Source organism: Crocodylus siamensis, chromosome 1 (assembly GCF_052110815.1).
Source record: "Crocodylus siamensis isolate JL-2025a chromosome 1, ASM5211081v1, whole genome shotgun sequence".
In the NCBI taxonomy this organism is placed as follows: Eukaryota; Metazoa; Chordata; order Crocodylia; family Crocodylidae; genus Crocodylus; species Crocodylus siamensis.
In genome coordinates, this window is record NC_143395.1 from 257,218,199 (window position 1) to 257,239,660 (window position 21,462).

Consider the following 21,462-nt stretch of genomic DNA (forward strand, 5'->3'; position numbering starts at 1 on the left):
CTTACTTTGCTTAGAACAACATATGGTTTTATAGTCTTTATTTCAAATGCAAAATTATTTTGTATTTTTTATGGATCAGTATCACCTGGACTCTAACTATGTTTAAAATAATTAAAAGTTGTCTCCAGTACTAGACTTGGAATTGACTTTTAAATAGGTTTTTTTTAAGTGCTTAACCCCTCCCCCCTCGCTCCCCCACACAAACACTTATATAGGTAACTCATATAGGTAAATAGGAAAATGGATTATATAGGAGAAGCTGTTCATTACATTCAGAACACTATCAAATGCACAAAATAAAGTATTAAAGTAGTAGTCGATAATAATGCACAAAATAAAGTATCATTGACTAAAATAGTAGTCAATGATAGTTTTAGAAAGAGTCTAGATTGTGGATTTGTATAGGAAGACTTGGATAGGCATGATCCTGCTTCAGGCAGAAGATTGGATTAGATGGCCTGGAGGTCCCTTACAGCCTTACATCTTTATGATTCTAGAATTCTATGCACCTTTAAATAAAACCCCTTGAAAACCCTATATTTTATTACTTATTGGGCCATTGCACCTTGCATATGTAGTTGTGCACAGTGCTCAAAAGAAAAAAATCTCAAGCCCCTGCCACAGATATTTAAAATATTTTCTCCCCTTTAAATTTTAAAATACAACAGATGTCCTTTTCTCCAAGGACATCTGGAATGCATCTGGACTGACATTTTGGAAAAATCACAGTCCTGTCCTGTCCACTTCCTGATGCATGTGAGCTCATGCACACATGCATGCACATACACCCTCTATTCCCTCTCCCCCATCCCTGAAGCACAATCTAAAAGAAATTGCTGTAAGTCAACATAATTTCCTCTATAGGAATATATAATCCTTCAGTTGACTTGCCCTGACCTACCACAAGTAACAGGGTAATTGTTCTCAGGGATTTTATGAATATCGCTGTCTATTTGAAAAGAAAGCCAATGAATAAAAGAGGAAAATGAATTTGAATTCACAGTGAAAGTGAACATTGAGTACTGGGCCATACCCCAAATGGAACACAGCCAGACTTGATCCCTAGGAAGACAGCCAAAGAAGACATCTTTCTGGCTGACAAATTTCTGCATCTGCAAAATATAGTGTGTGCAATGGGAAGTTGTGAAGTGTCTTCCTCAAAGCAGGTTGACTGTACAATTTAAGGCTTTGGGGCATTAATCGTATCAGCTGTCTGTATTACCAGGCAGTAATAAAGCTGTAGTTTTTGCTAGAGGAAAAATGATCCTCTTAAAGCTACTGCAGTGCAATGAAGGATAAATCCTTCATAAAAGAATGTTGTGAAATTAAGCTTAGAATTTAAAGCACAAATGCTTCACTCTTAATTCAGAATTAGTTTTGGTTACCTTATGAATTTCTGTAATGTCAAATAATTCCTTCTTTCCTTCCTCATTTTTAGCTCTCCATGATTGCTTCTGACTGCTGCTCAGGTTTGGGAACCAAGGTTCAAAACTCACACTTTTAATAATGACACTTATTCATTGTGGCTCCCTGTGACACAACCAGGAAAAGGGATATCAGATGAGGACGCTGGACTGGCATTCCACAAGTGCAGATGTCTGGTCTTTTTTCTCCTGAGGGGTTAAAGCTCATACCCCACTACACTGCTGCAGGAGTGCTCAATTAGATATGAAGACAGATCTGAGACATCAGCAGTGCAGGCATGAATTTTTAACTCTTCTGTGCACTGAAGCATCAGTTGTTTTCAGTCCAATTCACTGCACAGCATGTGCAATCTTAGTTCTATGCTGAAGTAAAACTCTTGTATTAATTCATATTGAATGTGAATAAAAAACTCAGAGAGACAAAACAGCAGCACAGGGAAAAGTAATAGAAATAAACCTGTAATCTGAATTTCATTAGTTGCTTTAAGATGAATGTTGAATGTTTGATGAAAGTATAGACACAAGATCATTAAAATGGGGGGAAACATAAGGACAGGAAAGGAATGATTGAACTGGGATAGAAAAAAATAGTGCCACACATACCTACATACTTCATTTCATGCACCCATAATTCTCTCTGGCAGCTGCATGATTAATTCAAAGAGTTATTGATTTTTTCCCTTGCTCAATCCTGCTGACCTGCTTTTGTTGACAGGTCTGTGTGGATCACTCTACTCAGCCAATTGAAAGCATGGAATCACACTGGTCTCTGTGCCCTGAAGAAAATATTTCTACTCATTCAACATTAACAAAATTTGAATAAATTTTAAAAATAAACACCCCTTCAAAATAAACAGATATGAATTAAAGAACAACATTCTGTTGCAAAGGGAAGACACTGGAAGCATAATCAGTCCCTTCAGTTCTGAAGAATTCCTTCCCTTCCTTCATAGAAAAAACAGCAGCTTCAAGTTCTCTAGCGAATCCTTAGCAAAAGCAAAGAAAACTTGAGTCCATCATTATGGAATACTAAAAATATTTAACTGTTAGTGCATCTCCATGGGATGATTGATTATTTCTGCGCAATGAAATAGTGTTTTCCCCACAAAGTCAGGATGAAGTAGTCCAGCTTATCGTAGTTCAGCCCACTGATGTTAAAATATCCTGGATTCCTAATTAAGCAATGACTAAATTTCATCTAAAACTTAAGGCTAAGTACAGCCTCAAAAAGCCCAAGTCTGAATTGGTTCAATTTTTGTAGGTAACCTGCAGAGATTGAAGTGGCAAGCAAGTGAATAGACATTCACTTTTGATTCTGGAAATCCAGTCACATGCCTTCAGTGGCTCAGGCCAGAAGCCAGAGGGCACTAGAGTGAGACCTCCATTCCCTTCTGCAATGGTTGGGCTGGAGGGAAGCTGAGCTGATGGAGGGCTAGATCCTGTCAGGCTGAGTATGATTGGGGAGGGGTTTAAACCCCCACCCTGGCCTGCAGTGACCCCAGCCAAGGTGTATCTGGAGTGGGAGGGGAGAAGCAGCCCTTGCCAGGTTTTTTGGGGGGGAAGAGGGAAGGAGCATGGCCAGACCCTGGCCTCTGGCCAGACACTGGCACAGCATGGCCCTCTAAGGCAAAGGGGGCAAGGAGGGGGTTTATTCCCCCCTCTATACCCTCTTCCCTGCAGGGGAATGCAGCCAGGGCCTGCCAGCCCCAGCCACCACCTCTAACACTCACCCCTGGCCAGGCAGACCTGGGTGGGGTCCCCCAGGAGGAGAGGGGAGGGAAGAGGAGGGGGAATAAACCCCCTCCCTGACCTCTTCACCTTAGGGGCCATGCCAGCCAGGATCTGGCCACACCCCTGCCCCTGCCCCTGCCCCTGCTGCTAAAGCATGAAGTGGGGGGTGACCTTGACAGGGCAACAGCTCCTGTCATAGTTTCCTGGGGAATGAAAGCCTCTTCCCAGTGGGGGAACTCCACTGTGGGCAGGAGCAGGGTGGGCAGAGCCACCACAGCCTGCACAGGATGAGTAGCAGCTGCAGTGGCAGCTCTAGGGGAGGTTCAGGGGGCTATGGCCACCCCAAACTTTGGCTTAGCCCCTACAGCTACCCCTCCAAGACCCACCACTGCCACTTGCCTTATGTAGGTTGCAGCAGCTCTGCCTGCCCTGTTCCCACCAGCAGCACAGCCCACATACCAGGAAGGGGCTGTCACTCCCTGGGACACCATGATAGGTACCTGTCAGGGTACCTCTCCCCTCACTGTTCCAGCTACAGAGCAGAGGGGTGAGGCCAGTCCTGCTCTCTGGAGCAGAAAGCACAGCCCAGCCCAGTGCTGAACAGCATGCTGGGAGACTCTTATTTAACTTAATCCAGGAAGGGGTCTGGGACAGAAGTGCCATAAACAGGTTTGACCTCAATCAGTTAAGTCTGATAGTACTTTCAACCAGGTTTATCTCAAACTGGTTCAGCCATTTTGAAACTGGTTTATGTGCATTGAACTTCTGTTCTGTTACAGGTTTAAACTATTTCTGGTCACTTAAACCAGTTTATGTGCAACTTTTGTCCCTAGCCAAACTGAACAGAAAAAACATTGTCACAGGAAGGACACAAGGGAAGGACCCCGAGGGGTCAAGGGGGATACCTCGGGGCCAGAACACCCCAGGGAAGACAAAGAGAGAGAGAAAACGACAAAGAATCTCTTAGCTGCAGCTGGAGCCGTGGCGAAACTGAAAGCGGTGGTAGGACCCGCGCGGTTCATTAGCCGCATCTTTTTAAAACTGTGGCCAGTTGTGGAGAGGTACGGGAGGAGCCAGCACAGTCAGATAAAAGGCGTCATAAGTGAGGCAGCAGGAGAGAGACCGGGAAGTGTGTCAGCAGGGGAGGTATTCTCGGGACCCCTTTTAGGGGTTAGAGAAAACAGGACCACCTCTCACAGGGCAGAAGGCTGCCTTGAAGTCCATTGTGAGGAAGACGCCAGCGACGGTCCAGAGTGAGAGGAAGCCAACACATTGCATCCCGACGGAGGACCCAAGGGAGGGAATCCAAGACATCATATGGATGAAGGGGGCAACCAGGGTTGGCCCCGAGGAAGAAGGGAGAGCAACAAAACCCAAGGAGTCAAGCCAGGTGGGATCGGTGCGGGTTCAGTCAGGCTCCAGGAGCAGCCCCAGGCAAGTAATGAAAAGCTTAAGCAGCAGGAGGGGCTGCAGGAGACAAGCTCCAGCAGCAAAAAGGTGCCTGATGAGGAACACAAAGTAGGTAGAACTGGAGGGATCATCAAGGGTCCAGCTAACTCACAGATGACCCACCGTACGGAAGGGAGAAGGTGGTAGTCGCCAGGCATGTGCATATATAGGACAAGGCCAGTTAGGAACTCCTGGGCTAGGCTGGCCCATTTTGGTGTAGTCAGGAAGCCATGGGTATTGATAGTATTCTTTTTTTTGTGTTTTTCTGTTTCCCACCTTTGGAGGGGTTGGGAGGTTTGTGGCATAGAGCCATAGTGTTGGCTCATTTGGAAGAAGGGTTTTGTTGTATAAAGAATCAAGATGCCCATGCAGACCTCTAAAGCATAACTCTGATTTGGGTAATTGGGTTAGGCCAATTACATAACTTCAGGAGACTCCAGAATACCTGCAAGTGGAGGTCAGGATGAGAGAGACATCAGTGATCTGTCATGGCTGGATTCAGGGCGAGGTATAGGGGAACCTCACAGAAGACTGCCACCTAGAGGTCCCAGACACATACAAGCCCGGTAGTCGGACCCCACCACTGAAAGAATAACCGAAGTCGTGGCAAGCAGGATTGGGGAAGAGATTACCCCGGGGAGGGACATCCTTCCTACAAGACTACAGGGACAGAGCGACGGACAACCATACACATCCAAAGCTGGGTGGCACGTGACCAGATGATCGAAGCCCGACGGGTGCAAACATGTCACTACAATCAAGACAATGACAGAATCAGCATCTGACCAACCAAAAACGTCTTCCTCTATTTTTATTAATCATAGATCCATTAAAGACAGAAATAAATAAATAAGACAGTATTTTGATGTGACTCTGTTTTTAAGAAACCTAAATGAAGCAGCAAAATGAAAAAGGAGCTTTTATGTCTTAGCTTGAATGAAATCAGGAAGTACCCTTTATCAAAAAGAGACCAGAGTATCTTTAAACAGAGCTTTTTGGTTCAAGTTTAACTTTCCAGAGGGGAAGATGAGTCAGGGTAATCACCGCATTTTGGGTGCCCATCCAAACTTCTAAAACTGTGTTGGTTTACCCAGCAGTGCTAGTCCCAATAGAGCACTTGTTTTACTTCAGATCAATTAGATTGCTTAAGTCTTCACTAGAATATACTACTGCAGGCTGAATCCAGATGTCAACTATTAAAAATTGACTTCCATGTCAAAATAAGAATACAGGTCAAACATCACTGCATGTGAAAATGTCTACATTTTACTATTATGAAATCCACAGATGCATAGACAAAGGCTTTATGGCATAATAGGGTAAGAGTAGTAAGGCATATGCCTATTAAAATGAATGAGCTGATTCATCAGTTTCACTTCCTCAAATCATAGCTGTCATTGCTCAGAAGACATTTTCATCCAGTTGGACTCAGAATTTTGATAGAATAATCTAGAAAACCCAGGGTACCCAGAGAATATTCAGTGTCTACTCACTGGTATCTGGAACAATAACAATTAAAAGCATGGCTTAACAAGGAAGAAGTGATGGCAATATTACTGTTTTTAATACAATTGGTAACTTAGAGCTAGATCCCACCAACAGATTCACCCAGGGCCACCTGTGTACTCAGTCCATTCCCAGCTTTAAGAAGCATGGAAGAATTGTGCATTTGGACAACAGCTCAAAATCTTCCCTGAAATATTTCATTCAACTTGTCTGGATCATGCAAGTAAAGTTATACAAATCAAGCTGTAAATAAACAAGAATGGTACAAATGTTTCATGTCAAGTACGAGAAAAGAGTTCAGTGGGCTACCATGAAGGATAGTCATCAGTCCAGTCTTATTTCATAACTTTTTAAACCTCTAATAATGGTAAGATAAACAGCATCTTAAATTAGCACCTAAACAGTATTTATATGGAGGTGTTATGAACACCAGCAAGTTGGCGGAAATTAGTATAATGGGAACTAAAGTAGTTACAACAAATAATCGAACAAGGAAATGAGAATCAATTTGAAAAAAATAAAAGTAAGTTCAGGTACCTTCTCTGGGGTAGAATATTACAGCACAGATATTCCTTGTAAGAGACAGCAACAGTGCTGAAAATAACCTATTCATGACAATGGGTATTAAAATACATAATAGGTGACAAAATAACACTATGGCAAAATAAAACAAAATAAGATCTTGTAATGCTATGCGTGGTCCAGCTGATCCTATGCAGAGCTCCACTGAAATCAGTCTGGCTCCATAACAGGGAAATCCAGAGGGACTGCAGTGATTCATGTGAACTCTTAGGACAGAGTCTGGCCAGAACCCCTGCTTTTGAGGTTCTGGAGCCCAGGAGTGCTGCTACTGTCACTCACCCCCCTCCTTTCACCTGCTGCTGAATTAATTGGCGAGGCAGAGGGAGGGGAAGGGCAAACAGCCACATTCACCCCTTGGACTCTGGAGCCATGCAAAGGCATGGGCTCTGGTTAGACCTGCCCCTACCAGTTGGTGAGCTCACAGTCCACTGTGCATCTGCTGCAAGTCCTTAACCCAGGTTCAGTTCATTCACATGTTGCAGGACTGCCATAGGCTGAGCATTCAGATCACCATTTAATACAATAAACGTGCCTTTGTATGGCTTAAATGTGTTGCCATAACTGCCAAATCTAAGTGTAGATGAAGACTGCAGTGCTCTATTTTAGATAACCCTGGGTGCCTCTACACAAGACCCTTAATGCACAGTAGATTAATTCCACTGTGCATTAGCACATCACAGCAAAAACTGTGCTAATGCACTAATACACAGTAGAATTAGTCTACTGTGCATTAAGCATCACCAAAAGACTGCACACCATTGCTACTGCACATTATGTAGTATGCAACAGCTACTGTACATTTATGTAGTACCTCATATTAAGCTGTAGTAGCAATAGTGCATTAATGCTCGTGTACATGTGCCCACCATCTGGTAACTCCTGGGAAATATGAATTGATTAATGTCAACTCTTGCAATTAATAGAACTATTCATGGCAAGAGATCTAAAAGCTCTTAAGCCTTTTAAAGTAAAAATTTGAAAAATGGTGTATAAATAAATAATACAGGTCATTACATTAACTTCAGGTCAGTATAGCTCATTGTAGATATACTCAAGGCTCTGTCCATTCACTGTGTCTAATCTATTACCAATGGAAAGCACTGTGGCTTATAGACTCATCAGCTGTCATCTTCATGTCAAGCAAAGCTATTCAGGGACTTGTTTACCATTCATATATTACTTACCTTTCAGTCAAAGCTGATATTCTTTCACTGCTTAGTTTAAACCTCATCATCCACAGTAATTACTGTCCCTATTCTTTTTCTAATTTTTAATTGGCCATACCTTATATATTGTTCACCCAGACCCTTTCAAGGGTTGTAAGTAGATAGTAAAAATGACGAAGAATTGGGCTGAAATGACTACGGACCTCTAAATCACCCTTTTTTCTGGATAAGCTATACAGACCCCTTAAAATCTCAAAACCCATCAATTCTCAACATCTAGGTAAGTGGTACTCAAAATAGAAAAAATGGGTAAAAACAAAATATATATTAGTTATATATACACATATATTTCATATGTTGCAATATTAAAATGTTGCAACATAACAGGTACAAGATTAATAGATTATTTCTTTCCTTACACTTTCTATTTTTCTTCCATTTGCCTTGGCTTACCTGTTCCCCTGTCTTTTCACCATTGTTTTTCCTGTTTTTTCCATTTTCCTTATCTGCTTTTTTCCATCACGTGAAGTAGACAATATTACAATTAAATTTGTGATCCCCAGACAACCTAAGTTCTGGGGGAGTGAAGTTGGGGGCGGGGAGGGGAGAGAAAAGAAAAGACTGTTTGTGGCTATACCTATAAAGTAGATCTTTGTAATTTTTTTGATCAACAAAAAAATTGTCAAAAGAACGGCTCAAATCATTTCTGAATATGGTTTTGGAGGCCAAGGAAAAAAATTGGAAGAGTCCAAATGTTTTTGTTTTGACACTTTCAGAACAAAACATTTTGAATTTTCAAAATGACACTTTAATTTCAAAACAGTACTGTGGGGTGGTTGGAGCCATGTACTAAAGCCGGGGACCTTGGGAGCACCTCTGAGCACCCCAGAACATAGCCTGGGGATCCTGGGAGTCATGGCAGACTTCTTGGAAAAAAAGCCGGAGCCAGGGCAGTAGCAGCACATGCCAAAGCTGCACATTGTTTATTGCTGTACATTAATTGCATGTGGAGATGCACCTCTTTGGTATTTTCCCACCACTCTTCCTCATTTACTTATATACCTCAGTCTTGTCCTTACTTTGTCTCTTCCAGTGTTCTTCACTCACTGCTTTTAATAACCTCTTGGGTACTCCTTTCATCTCTTCAGTCTCCATTCTTGTACTCTTCCACTAAGCTCAGGAAATGATTAATGGTTTAAGGAGTATATGCTGCTCTCTACTCTCCACCAGGGAGAAACAAAACTGTGACATGTTTTCTTTGCCATCTTCTTCAGTCTGACTTTGCTATTTTAGGCCTAAACTGCTCACAGCAACAAGTCAGAATTGTGAGCAGCCCCAAGCACTAGTATCCTCCTGGAGGCTGAACACAGGCAGCAGAAAACGTGGCACAACTCAAGCACTGCATAGTTTTAAAAAGCTACTGTAAATGTTTTTTTTCCCCCAACTGTCACTGCACAGTTGTGCTTCTCTGAATCCTTTATACCCTGTGGGGCCTAAATTGTTTACAGTGGTTCCAAGGTCAATACTGAACTGAGCCAGCTTCCAAGACTTGGAGTGTATGGAGGGAATTTCATTAAGAAGAACAGTAAGTAGGGAAAAAAATCCTCAGACACATGAGTAGCTGGTGCAAAGCTAGCTACTGGTCACTAAACACTATAAGAGATGAGCACTCCATCTTTCATGTTTAGCATGGTCTAAAGAGCATTTTACAAAAGCTGGTTGTTGACGTGAGTACTGAAAGAAAAGTGGCAAGCAAACACATCAGCTATTATGATTCCTTGGATATGAAGTTCAAAAATAGTTCAAAGTCTTGGCTTGCAGGACACAATTCACTAAAAAGCACATCTGGGTCTTACATATGATGCTATGATGCCTTCAAAGATTATGATTTCAAGGATTTAAGCCCTTTCATGCTGCTCCAGAACACCCACAGCTCTTTGGTTTGACACTTTTTAAATAATATTATGATGATGTTAAAACATGTACTATGAGAAAGATGTAATCATTTGAGGACTTTTTTCACTAGAAAACATGAATGGGCAAATATTTGAAGTTGGCTGGCAATTCCAGGAATTTACTGCTGTCTCTTCCTAAATCCCTAAGGATTTATACATCAGAATTGGTTGAATTTTTGTCCCCTGAAGGACCATTTTCTTAAAAATGGCTATCAAAAGTAAACAATTCTATGGAAATTGTAGCTTTTTTTCTCCAGTCAAAACATGGAAATTAAAATTCTCCTCCATTTTTACTGCCATCCCTTTACCTCTCCTCCCTACCCCCAAAAAATCTTCCCTCTTTTTCCATATTGTCACCAGGAGAGTGGTGGCACAGAGGAGAGAAATAAAAATAATCAATGCTATTGATCATTTGTAAAATTGAATGTTCTTCGATTTTTACATTGAAAGGTATTTTTATCATTTTAATTATAAAATGTTTGTAAAAAAATGCAGATTGGGGAAAACTTTTGTTAAAGAACATGTCATTTTTTTTCCACACACCTTTTTTTCTTTCATATCACCTAGGCTCTTATATGGTACCTGTCAATGGAATCCGAAACCCTAACTTGCAAAACAACAGAAAGATATATAGGGACAGTCATCCTCTGAAGAATGCAAATATAGGTAAGGGATCTCTACATGAAACCCCTAGATGATAAACATTCAGGGTGCTTGGAACTAAGGAGGGAGAAAGGCGACACATTCAGAGACTTCGACTTATCCATGCTATTTGATAGTTACAAGGACACAAAAGTATTTTACAGTCAGTTGCTCTTCTTGTATGCTAGGATTTCAGGGACTTCAGCACCTTGGGCTCCAAATACAGATATCTAGCACTGTAGATAAAGGAGAATCCCAACTGCCGTGGAAATTATCTGAAACTACTACTGGGGATAACTCCAAATTGCTCTCTATGCTGTCATCCTTGCAAAACTACAACTGTCATGTAACTGGAACCAAAACATAAAGAGACATCTCCTACAAATTATAATATATTGTAAGTCACCATGGAGAACCTTGTGCTCTCAAACAATTTCAGTGGTAGCTCTCAATGTACTAACAAAATAGAAGCAAGCCATAAAATGAGCAACGGTACAATAGGGTGCATCAGTATAAAAACAACAAGGGCCTTAGGTAAAACACAACGGGTGTATCTACATATGCAATTAATGCAACATAATAAACTCTGGCACCATTTGAGCTGGAGAAAATTGTTCCCAGGCTCCGTATCTACATTGACACTGGGACAGCAGCAATTTGAACAAGGACAGAACAGGCCCCCCTGGCTAGCTGGACTAACTGGGCGCAATTTACGTCCGTGGTCAGCCTCTACACATGTGTTTCAGCACAGTAAATTAGTCCTCTGTAAGATACTATCCCATGGCAGAGTTAATTAATTTACTGCACCCTATACTGTCACACATATAGACAATGATGCTTTATTGTGGAGCTCACTGGTCTATTCCGCAGTAAAGCCTGTGTGCAGATGCACCCAGTACAAGTGTTCTCCCTGAAAACTAGATTTTGTTATTATAATAAATAGAAATACATTAAAAGAGGGATGGGAGAGAGAGGGAGAAAAGCACTCAAAGAATTGTATTTACATGAAAAAAGAAAAAGACACCAAGCATACTGTGTAATAATTGAGTGTCTGAAAGAAGGAGTTGTGGCTCATCTGAAAATCCCTTTATCCTAAAATTCAGAATGCACACCCAAATATTGAAGCATCTGAAATATTTACTCTGGATTATATCTAAAAGTATTTTATACAAATATAATTCAAAGCAAAAACCCTTCTCTGAAATAAGAATGTGGAGCACCCAGTTGGAAAGCTAGATTTTTAAGGGGTCTCACATTTCTGTCCAGAAGTCTAAGCCTGCAGTCTTACATATGTTTATTTAAACAAGAATCACACATCTTATGGAACATTTCCTTTGCAGCTCTCTTCTTTTGTAGTTTTTTTCCCCTAATACAATACCCTACTGTATTCCACAGACACTTTGTCCAGTACAAATTATGATCATCTTCAATGTATATACTTCTAACAGTATCCCTGAAGTGGTTTTTGCTCATCTTAGTTTTCCCTTTTGATGAATCACAAACAATCAGTCATATTTTAATCTCATACTGACACTAATATTTTAATAGTAAAATCTAAAACAAAAAATATACCATGACACATTTCTTATCACCATTTCACTAAAGTTCTTCAGATAGAGGTAGAAATGTTGTGCTGATATTTGATATCCAAGTAAGAATATGATATTCTTTCTTCAAGATATTGATCATTAGTGGAAAACAACTCAATAGTCCTGTTATATCTTAGCATCCTATTCATCGGCAGTGGGAAACTGAGACTGTGAGGTTAATCACTATTCACCTTTTGAGTTTGTGGCCATATTATTGTTGAACTGATCATGAGCAGAACTCAAGGCTTATATAGCACATGCAGGGGAGATTTGGGTTATTTTTAAAATCTCACTATTAAGTTGCTGTTAAAATATTGAGAGTAGAAACAGCAAAAATCTACAATCATTCTGATTAGACTGCATTGATGTTTCTTCACCCCATTTTAACATGCATTGAAGAATTTATCAGAACAATAGCAGGTAAATAAAGATGTGTTATTGAATCCATGCTCTACTTTTATCTCAGGAATCAGATCTTACAGAGTATTTTACATCACATGGTGAGCTAGGCTAAGTGCAAATGTTAAATTAGCATCTGTTCTATTGGACACTTCACATGCTTTGGGACTGCTTAAAGTTTTATTGACTATTTTATTGGGCCAAATCTGAATCTGGGACAGTGATTCAATTCATTGATTCAGATCACTGTCCTGATTTGATTTACCTGAATCTGAAGATTCGATGCTGATTCAGAGAATCAGCGATTCAGAGACAGACACAACTTATACGTTTTTTCTACATAGCTCGAGGTATGAGGCGCGGTTCATGAATTTTGCAATGGTGGGGCAGATGGAAACCCACCCCCCACCCCTCCCTTGTGCTCGGCTGCAAACTTGGAAGTGGACCAGAACTACTTCTGGTCCACTTCCAGGTCCACCATCGAGCATGGAGGATGCCCCCCCCATGTCCCCCTTGGCTTGGTGATTGGCCACGGGGGGGACCCCAGGTGCCTCCCCAAGACCCAAGAGACACCAGTCACCGAGCCCGGGGGGGTCCCCCGCACACTTCCTGGTGAACCTGGACCAGAAGTGCTTCTGATCCACTTCTGGGCCCACTGCCGAGTGTGTTGGGGACTCCCCTGCACTCCCATGGGATGCTCCATCCTCCCCAGCATCACAGCATTCATGAGCCTCCTGCTGCCTTGAGGTATCAGACCAAATCTCTGCCAAATCAGTGACTGAAGCTTCGTACAGCCCTACTATGCAGCCAAGATATCTCTACAATGCCTGCAGAAAAATAAACTATACTTCAAATTGCAGAATTTGGTGAAGGCAATTAAGTGATTCAAAAATAGTCTGTATACACAATAGAGAAAGAATCAGGTTCTGAAGGGAAAAATGATGCTGGTAGAGAAATTTTTCATGCTAATCTGAAGTGAAAATGAGGACTAAATAAACTTCAAGTAATATTACAATAGTTAATGGCAAACTTAGTGGATAACAAGAATTAAGCAATGTTATTTAATAGCCTATTTTAAGAGTAATAGGAATGAAATAGAAACTTATGTAACTACATTGTTGGCAATTTTTAATTATATTTCTTCATTATTTTAAAAGGTTCTATTAATAACAAGATATTTGTAAAGACGGAGGATCAAATCTAGTTCTCAATACTCAAGCACTAAACCACATCATTATGCCAGATGCTATACTAGCATATGTTTTGAAAACCTCATAGCCCAGATCGTACTACTGGATGTGCAGGCAAGTCATTATATACATGTATGCTCACTGATATCCATGAAGCCCTGCAAATAAACATGCCCACCCACGATGGATTTACTGTACTTAAAAACTATACCAACCCAGCAGGATAGGGTGATCAATTACTAAAGATACATCAATTCAGTACCAGTCGAGTCTATTATTATCATGTCTGAATAGAACTATAAGGAGGAAATTGTTTAAATGACAGGTGTATTACAAACAGGTAGTGAAGCTCAGAATACAAGTTATATAGAAACAAAGAACTCCAAATCTTGTGTATATATATCATTTGCATGTAAAATAGCTGCTGCATTCTGGATAAAATAGAATACAGTCATAATACAGGGATGTACACTTTCAACAGATGGTCTATGTATAGTGTTCATTATTCTATGGAATTCTTCTGCTAGCCAGAAAATGTATTCTAGGGTGAAATCTTAACTCCACTGAAATCAATGACTAGACTTCTATCTACCATTTCAATGGAGCCAGGGTTTCAGTCTTAGTTCCAGTATCCATTTTGTGAGGTCTTATCAGGTTAATAGATGTTTTTAAATGGAAATCTTTGTTTGGTGTATAAGTAAACGTAGTACACTTTGGATATTTTGCAGAAGCCTTACTCTGAAATCCTCTATTTGAATAAATTTTCCAGACTTTCCCAGTTGCAAAGTATGCTGTCACTATACATAGTAGGGAAGATAGTTCCTTTAATAAAATACAGTTTAACTTCAATGTATTCATGAGTACATTTGGCATGCAATGTAAATTACAATGCGTCTAAGCTTCTATAGCTTCTAGCTATACCTGAGACAAAAGGTGTCAGGTATTAAAGTATAGGAGTCAATTGTATGCATCCTTTAACAAAACTACAAATAATTTAACTTGCTCTTTCTTTTCATCCTTAAAAATATCACCACTAAAAATGGAAACAATCAACAAACAGGTTATGACATTCCAAAAACAAAAATTCTCTAGCTCACAGGACTCTCTACAAAAATAAAATCAAGTCTATGCCACAATTCCAGGAAACTCTGATTTTATGTCTGGTATATAACAAAGTACATGTTAATTTCCCAAGAAGCATGCTAGAAAAAAACCCAAAGCTGTCTGAAAGCTTCATGTCACACCTAATCATGTAGATGCATCAGTGCTAACATGCAGTACGTTAAAGGAAAGATGAAATACCATTCAGTTACCATCAACTTTAAAGGAAACATCAAGCGTTATAGAAAACACAGAAACCACATACAGCAGAAAAAGAAAGCCATTAAAGCTTACCTGAGACAAGTGAGACTGTGTCTTTCTCCCATGAGACAACAGTGATGTATGCCTCCACAGAGGAGGGGATAATGCACTTGAAGACCGCTACATTGCCTCTCATGGCTTTCTGGTCCTCCACACGGACAGTATAGGGTTCCCGTAAAACTAAAATGGAAGAAACAGTTTTGTTGAATTTGTGAGAAGGCAAAGACAAGACAAGGAAAAAGAAGTTTAACTGGTATAGCAAATGGGTATCAGTTCAAGGAGACAATGGAGGTAAGGCCCTTTTTGGCCATATAAAGGAAATCTGAAGAAGATGAGCTGATGCCCACCAGCCCTTCCACCTCCACGCACCTTACAGAAAATACAGTAGAAACTGCCAGTCCATTTTGGTAGGGTCATACCCTGCTACAGTCTTTACATAAATCACCCAGGATAAAGGATATTTTTAGAATTTAACCTTCCTAAGAGTAACGAAAGGAGAACGAATTTTGTAGAGCCAATCTGAACAGTATCCATGAAAAAGAAACACCTCAAAAACCACTTGTTTCTCTAATATTATTGCAGAAGCATCTAGCTCTCTCATCATGCTGAATGTCTAGAATCTGATATGGCACATCACTCACAAGTTGAGTGTTTTCTTTACCAGAGGGTACACAATACCCTGGACATGACTAAGCTTCCACAACAGTGCTTCTGCAGAATTAAACTACTGAGTTTCTTCCGGTAAAAGCAGCAATGAGGATAATAGAAGAATCAGAAGGGTGGGAGAAAAATAATCACAAGATATTTAGGATGACGGAGAGAGAAGAGTTGAAGGATCCTTGTAATATTCACTGATTTTTGAAAGCTCCACCTGCTGGAGGGGGGTGTTTCTATAAACTTCAGTTTTTGTTTAAAAACAAAAAGTCTCTAGCCCTCACAATTACAAAGAAGCCCCTTAAATGGAATGCAGCTATACCCATTAATGCTATCTGAGGGTCCGGTCCACAGATTTTAATCAACCTTATGTGTAAAAGTCAAGAATAATTCAACTTGGTCATCTGCCTGAATCTTCCACTCTGTCAGGATAGATTCTCAGGGTAATAGCTGAACAGGCTAAGTCTGCTGCTAGGAACATTCCAGGTTGAATGCTGGGGTATCCATGGCCTACCCATCTGGTCAGTCCAACTTTGTGGTAGGCTATTCAGTTAACGATACATCAAACTCTAATAACCCCTCCACCTGGCTGAGATTCTGAGAGTGGAGAGCTGCATTCACTTTTAGCTGTGCTAGGGAAAGATCAGAGAGTCATCCCAACTCTCACTTTGCTTACTGCCAGGTTTTCTTCCTGCTACCCATGTGCTGTGGGGTAAAGTTGATAGATCTTGAATCCAGTCCTTTCCTCCGGATCCCACATATCTCATATAATTACCAAATACAAATTGTATGCTAATCAACCATTGTATTCACTTTCTTCCCCTCCCATGCCAGAACCATGTTCCAGTTTTTACAGGGTACATGTTATGCCATTACTTGAGAGGACTTGGTAACCATTGCCAGAAGGGTAGGGGTGATAGGATGGGGCACATATTTCCGAGACCAGAATTATGGGATTCATAATTCTGTTGCCGGGAATAAAGTTTATTGACAGAGGTTGCATGATAACTGGCATAATGGGAGATCTAATGCTCTTGATATTGGTTTGGGAAAAGGAAGAAACACCATGAGACTTATAGTCTTGGCTTTATATCTAGGCCTAGGTGAGCTGGGCAGTTGGTCTCTATGGACAACTGTTTTAATGTTATGGTCTACCAGTTGGGACAAAGGATGACTGATGGTTAAGCCAACCAGCAACAGCTACTTTTCACAGAGATTACAGTCATTTCTTTCTTTCATTTGTTTATGACAACACTGATGATTGTTTATTTATCAGAATTACTTTTTGGTGCCAGACACTGTCCCCTGGAGGGGAATGTGACTACTTTGGGGATTCCCTGAGCAACACATGGCTTGCTACACAACCATATGTGCACATTTTCAGCTGCAATGTGCACTCCTCTACTTGCATAGATCAGAGCCTTAGTTGATACAGAGCCAAGATTTACCAATTTTTAAAGTGTTCTGTAATACAATAAAAATTGGCCAACTGATATTTGAATTTTGGTGCATCACATGCACACAAAATGTCATGATGAAACCACCACACACTTTTGAATTTCTGCCTAAAGTAATTTTAAGGAAGGAACTTCAAAGACTGAGAGGCTTTGACAAATGCATAAATGGAAACTGATATGGACTCTGTTCTCCCTAAACAGAATCTTATCATGCTTTTTGTCTACAAATTCAAGAGATTCAAATGCCCATGTTCTAAACTGAAAATGGCTGTCTGTGTATTTTCTTAGACTGTTTTGGATAATGTATTTAAGACTTTTCTTGAAGATGTAACTTTTTTCCTCATACTTCCTAATTATCACTTTGTATGTCTTTGAAATTATTTTTTAGTGTCAGTGGGTGCGTCTACATGTGCAAATAATCAGGGAGCAGTTGACTCAGGAATAAAGTACTCTAAAGTAAACTCTCCCTGGCATGCATCTACACGTGCAGGGACACAGAAACAGATTTGCTGCTCCTAGCAGCAGATTTCTCCTGCTCCCTGCAGCTCTGCAGCAGGACCTTGAAACAGCCAGGGTGCTAGCCCAGGGGCTGGCAGGGAGCATGGGGCCAGGAGACAATGACTCCTGGCAGGGCTTGAGACATTGCTCCCTGCCCCTAGAAGCTGCCTACAGATGGGGCCAGCTCCACCACTGGAGCCTGGGCAGAGACAATGTCCCCCTACCCTGGCAGCAGGGAGCTCCCAGCCTCTACTCTACAGTCACCGGGCCAGGGCCAGGAGATCCTTATAGAATCATAGAAAATGAGGGTTGGAAGGGTCCTCAAGAAGTCGTTTAGTCCAACCCCCTGCTCAAAGTAGGACCATCTCCAACTAGATCATTCTAGTCAGGGCTTTATCAAGCCATGCCTTAAAAACCTCCAAGGATGGAGGTTTCACCTCTCTAGGTAACCTGTTCCGGTGCCTCACCTTCCTGCTAGTGAGAAAGTTTTCTTAATATCCATCTTAAACCTCCCTGGCTGCAACTTGAGACCATTGGTCCTTGTTTTGTCATCTCTGACCACTGAGAATATGATAACTCCATCCTCTTCTGGAACCACCTTTCAAATAGTTAAAGGCTGCTATCAAATCCCCTCTCAGTCTTCCTGTCTTTAGACTAAATAAGTCCAATTCCCTCAGCCTCTCCTCATAAGTCATGTGCCCCAGCCCTCTAATAATTTTCATTACTCTCTCTTGGACTCTCTTCAAAGTTGTCTACTTCCTTTTTGTAATGAGGGACCCAAACTGGACAAAGTACTCCAGATGTGGCCTCACCAGTCCAGAATAGAGAAAAACAATCACTTCCCTTGAGCTGCTGGCAATGCTCCTACTAATGCAGTCCAGTATGCTGTTAGCTTTCTTGGCAACACGGGCACACTGCTGACTCATATCCAGCTTATTCTCCAATATAACCCCCAGGTCCTTTTCTAAAGAGCTGCTGCTTAGTCACTCATTTCTCAGGCTGTAGAGGTACATGGGATTTTTCTGTCCTAGGTGCAGGACTTTGCATTTGTCCTTGTTGAACCTCATGAGATTTGTTTTGGCTCAATCCTCCAATTTGTCTAGGTCAGTCAGAATCCTAGCCTGACCCTCCAGTGCATCTACTACACTCCCCCATCCCCACCCCCAACACTGAGTCATTGATTACTACCCATTGAACCCAACACTCCAGCCAGCTTTCTATCCACCTTACAATCTATTCATTTAACACATACTTTCTCAGCATGCTTGCAGGAATGCTGTGGGAGATGGTATCAAAAGCCTTGCTGATGTCAAGATATATTATGTCCACTGCTTTCCCCTCATCCATAGCAACATCCATCTCATCATAGAGGACAATCAGGTTAGTCAGGCATGACTTAGCCCTGGTGAATCCATGTTGGCTGTTCTTAATTACATTCTTCTCCAAGTGCTTAGAAATGGATTCTTTGAGGACCTGCTCCATGATTTTTTCCAGGACTGAGGTGAGACTGACTGATCTATAGTTCCCTGGATCCTCTTTCTTCCCTTTCTTAAAAATGGGCAATGTATTTGCCCTTTTCAAATCATTGCGACTTCCCCTGATTGCCACGAGTTTTCAAAGAAAATAGCCAGCGGCTCTGCGATCACATCAGCCAACCCTCACAGCATCCTTGGATACATTGCATCTGGCCCCATAGACTTGTACACATCCAGCTTTTCTAACCTGTTCTTTCACCACTGAGGGCTGCTCACCTCCTCCCCAAACTGTGCTGACTGGTGCAGTAGTCTGTGAGCTGACCTTACCCGTGAAAACTGAGGTAAAAAGGCATTGAGTACTTCAGCCTTTTTCTCATCATCTGTCACTAGGTTGCCTCCCCGATTCATTAAGGGACCCACACTTTCCCTTACCTTCCTCTTGTTGGTAACATACTTGTAGAAACCCTTCTTGTTACCCTTCATGTCCCTTGCTAGCTGTAACTCCAATTGTGCTTTGGTGTTCCTGATTTTATTCCTGCATTCCCAAGCAATATTCTTATACTCTTCCCAAGTTGTTTGTCCAAGCTTCCACTTCTTGTAATCTTCCTTTTTATGTTTAAGCTCACTGGACAGTCTTCTGCTAAACCCAGCTGGTCACTTGCCATCTGCTATTCTTCCTGCATATCAGGATGGTTTGTTCCTGTGCCCTCAGTAAGGTTTCTTTAAAATACAACCAGCTCTCCTGGACTCCTTTCACCCTCAGACTGGCCTCTTAGGGGATCCTGCCCATTAGTTGCCTGAGAGAGTTAAAGTATGCTTTTCTGAAATCCAGGGTTCTTCCTCTGCTGGTCTATTTTCTTTCTTTTGTCAGGATCCTGAATTCAATTATCCCAGGGGAACACCTGCCCACCTTGCCATCCCCTTCTACATCCCCCACCAGTTCTTCCCTGCTTGTGAGCAGTAGGTCAGGAAGAGCACAGCCCCTAGTTGGTCTTTCCAACACTTGCATCAGGCAGTTGTCTCCAGTGCTCTCCACAAACTTCCTGGATTGCCAGTGCACTGCTATATTGCCCTCCCAGCAGATGTCAGGGTGATTCAAGTCCCCCATGAGAACCAGGGCCTGCAATCTAGAAACTTCTGCTAGTTGTCTGAAGAAACCCTCATCTACATCATCCTTCTGGTCTGGTGGTCTATAACAGACACTCACCACAATATCACCCTTGTTGCTCTCCCCTTTAGTCTTAACCTAGAAACTTCCAACAGGCCTATCTCCATTTTCATACAGGAGCTTTGAGCAATCACACAGGTTTTTTTACATACAGCACAACTGCTTCTTCTCTTGTGCCTTGCCTGTCCTTCCTGAACAGTTTGTACCCAACCATGACAGTCATGTGACTTAGTCCACAAAGTGTGTTATTCCAATCATGTCATAGCTCCTTGACTTCCAATTCTTCTTGCTTTTTTCCAAGGCTCCTTGCATTTATGTATGGACTCTAGAGGTGACCAGCCAATTGCCCTACTTTTTCAGGAAAAATGAGGCCTCCCTTGCTGCCCCACATTTCTGCTTCCTTCAGGTCCCCCACTTCCCCACTTACCTCAAGACTTTGTTCTCCAATCATGGGGCCAAGGCTGAGAGAGTCTCATCTCCCAGCCCAGGCCCCACAACTGAGGAGCTCAGGCTGTGAGATAAGAATCTTGTAGCCCTGGCCCCACAACTGCAGATCAGGGACTGAGAGGTGCCAGGGAAATGGAACGTTGTCCCCATCTGGGCTCTGGTGGGGAAGCCCACCCTGGCAGCAGGAAGCAGGGAGCAATTTCCCACCCCCTGCTGCCCGGCTGACAGGGAGCAAATGTGCTCCCAGTCAGGTGTCTATATATGCACTACTGCGCAGTAAATAATCAAGAGTTAATTTGCTACTTGCATTTGCAGGTAGCAAATTTACTCACAATTAGAGCCAATTACTGTGCAGTAAGCATCTGCATTTGCAGATGGTGATGCTTACTGTTCTGAAATTATCTCTAATCCCAAGTAAAGCATCTCACATAGATGTGCCCAGTAAAAGCAAAACTTAGTAGTGAACATTATTAATTGGCATAATGTTTATCAATCAGGCTCTTTCTTATTTGGAAATAGAAAGCCTTAAGAAAAGCAACAGCTCTAGGATATGATATATGTGCATAGTTTGCAATTTATCTAGAATTACTACTGCAAATACACCAGAAATCAGATCCTCAGCAAGGGTAAATTATTACAGCTCAATTGATTCCAATGAAGCTTTAATAATGCTGTATTCAGCAAGAATCTGCTCTGCCCTCTCCATGCTTTATTCATATTACTGGCTCATCAAACTTGACTAGATGTTGTTTTTAAGCTATGTGTTGG

The 21,462-nt window shown here is 41.5% G+C and overlaps 1 protein-coding gene across 1 annotated transcript in view; it reads right to left on the reverse strand.

Moving 5' to 3' along the window:
• The window catches only part of DSCAM (DS cell adhesion molecule), a 628,177-nt gene extending 613,031 nt beyond the window's left edge, over window positions 1-15,146 (reverse strand). Inside the window, exon 1 of the mRNA XM_090031636.1 lies at window positions 15,029-15,146. Within this exon, the coding sequence (XP_089887762.1) occupies window positions 15,029-15,131 (103 nt within the window). The 5' untranslated portion in view covers window positions 15,132-15,146. The remainder of the gene's footprint in view (window positions 1-15,028) is intronic.
• Window positions 15,147-21,462: the final 6,316 nt, after the last annotated feature.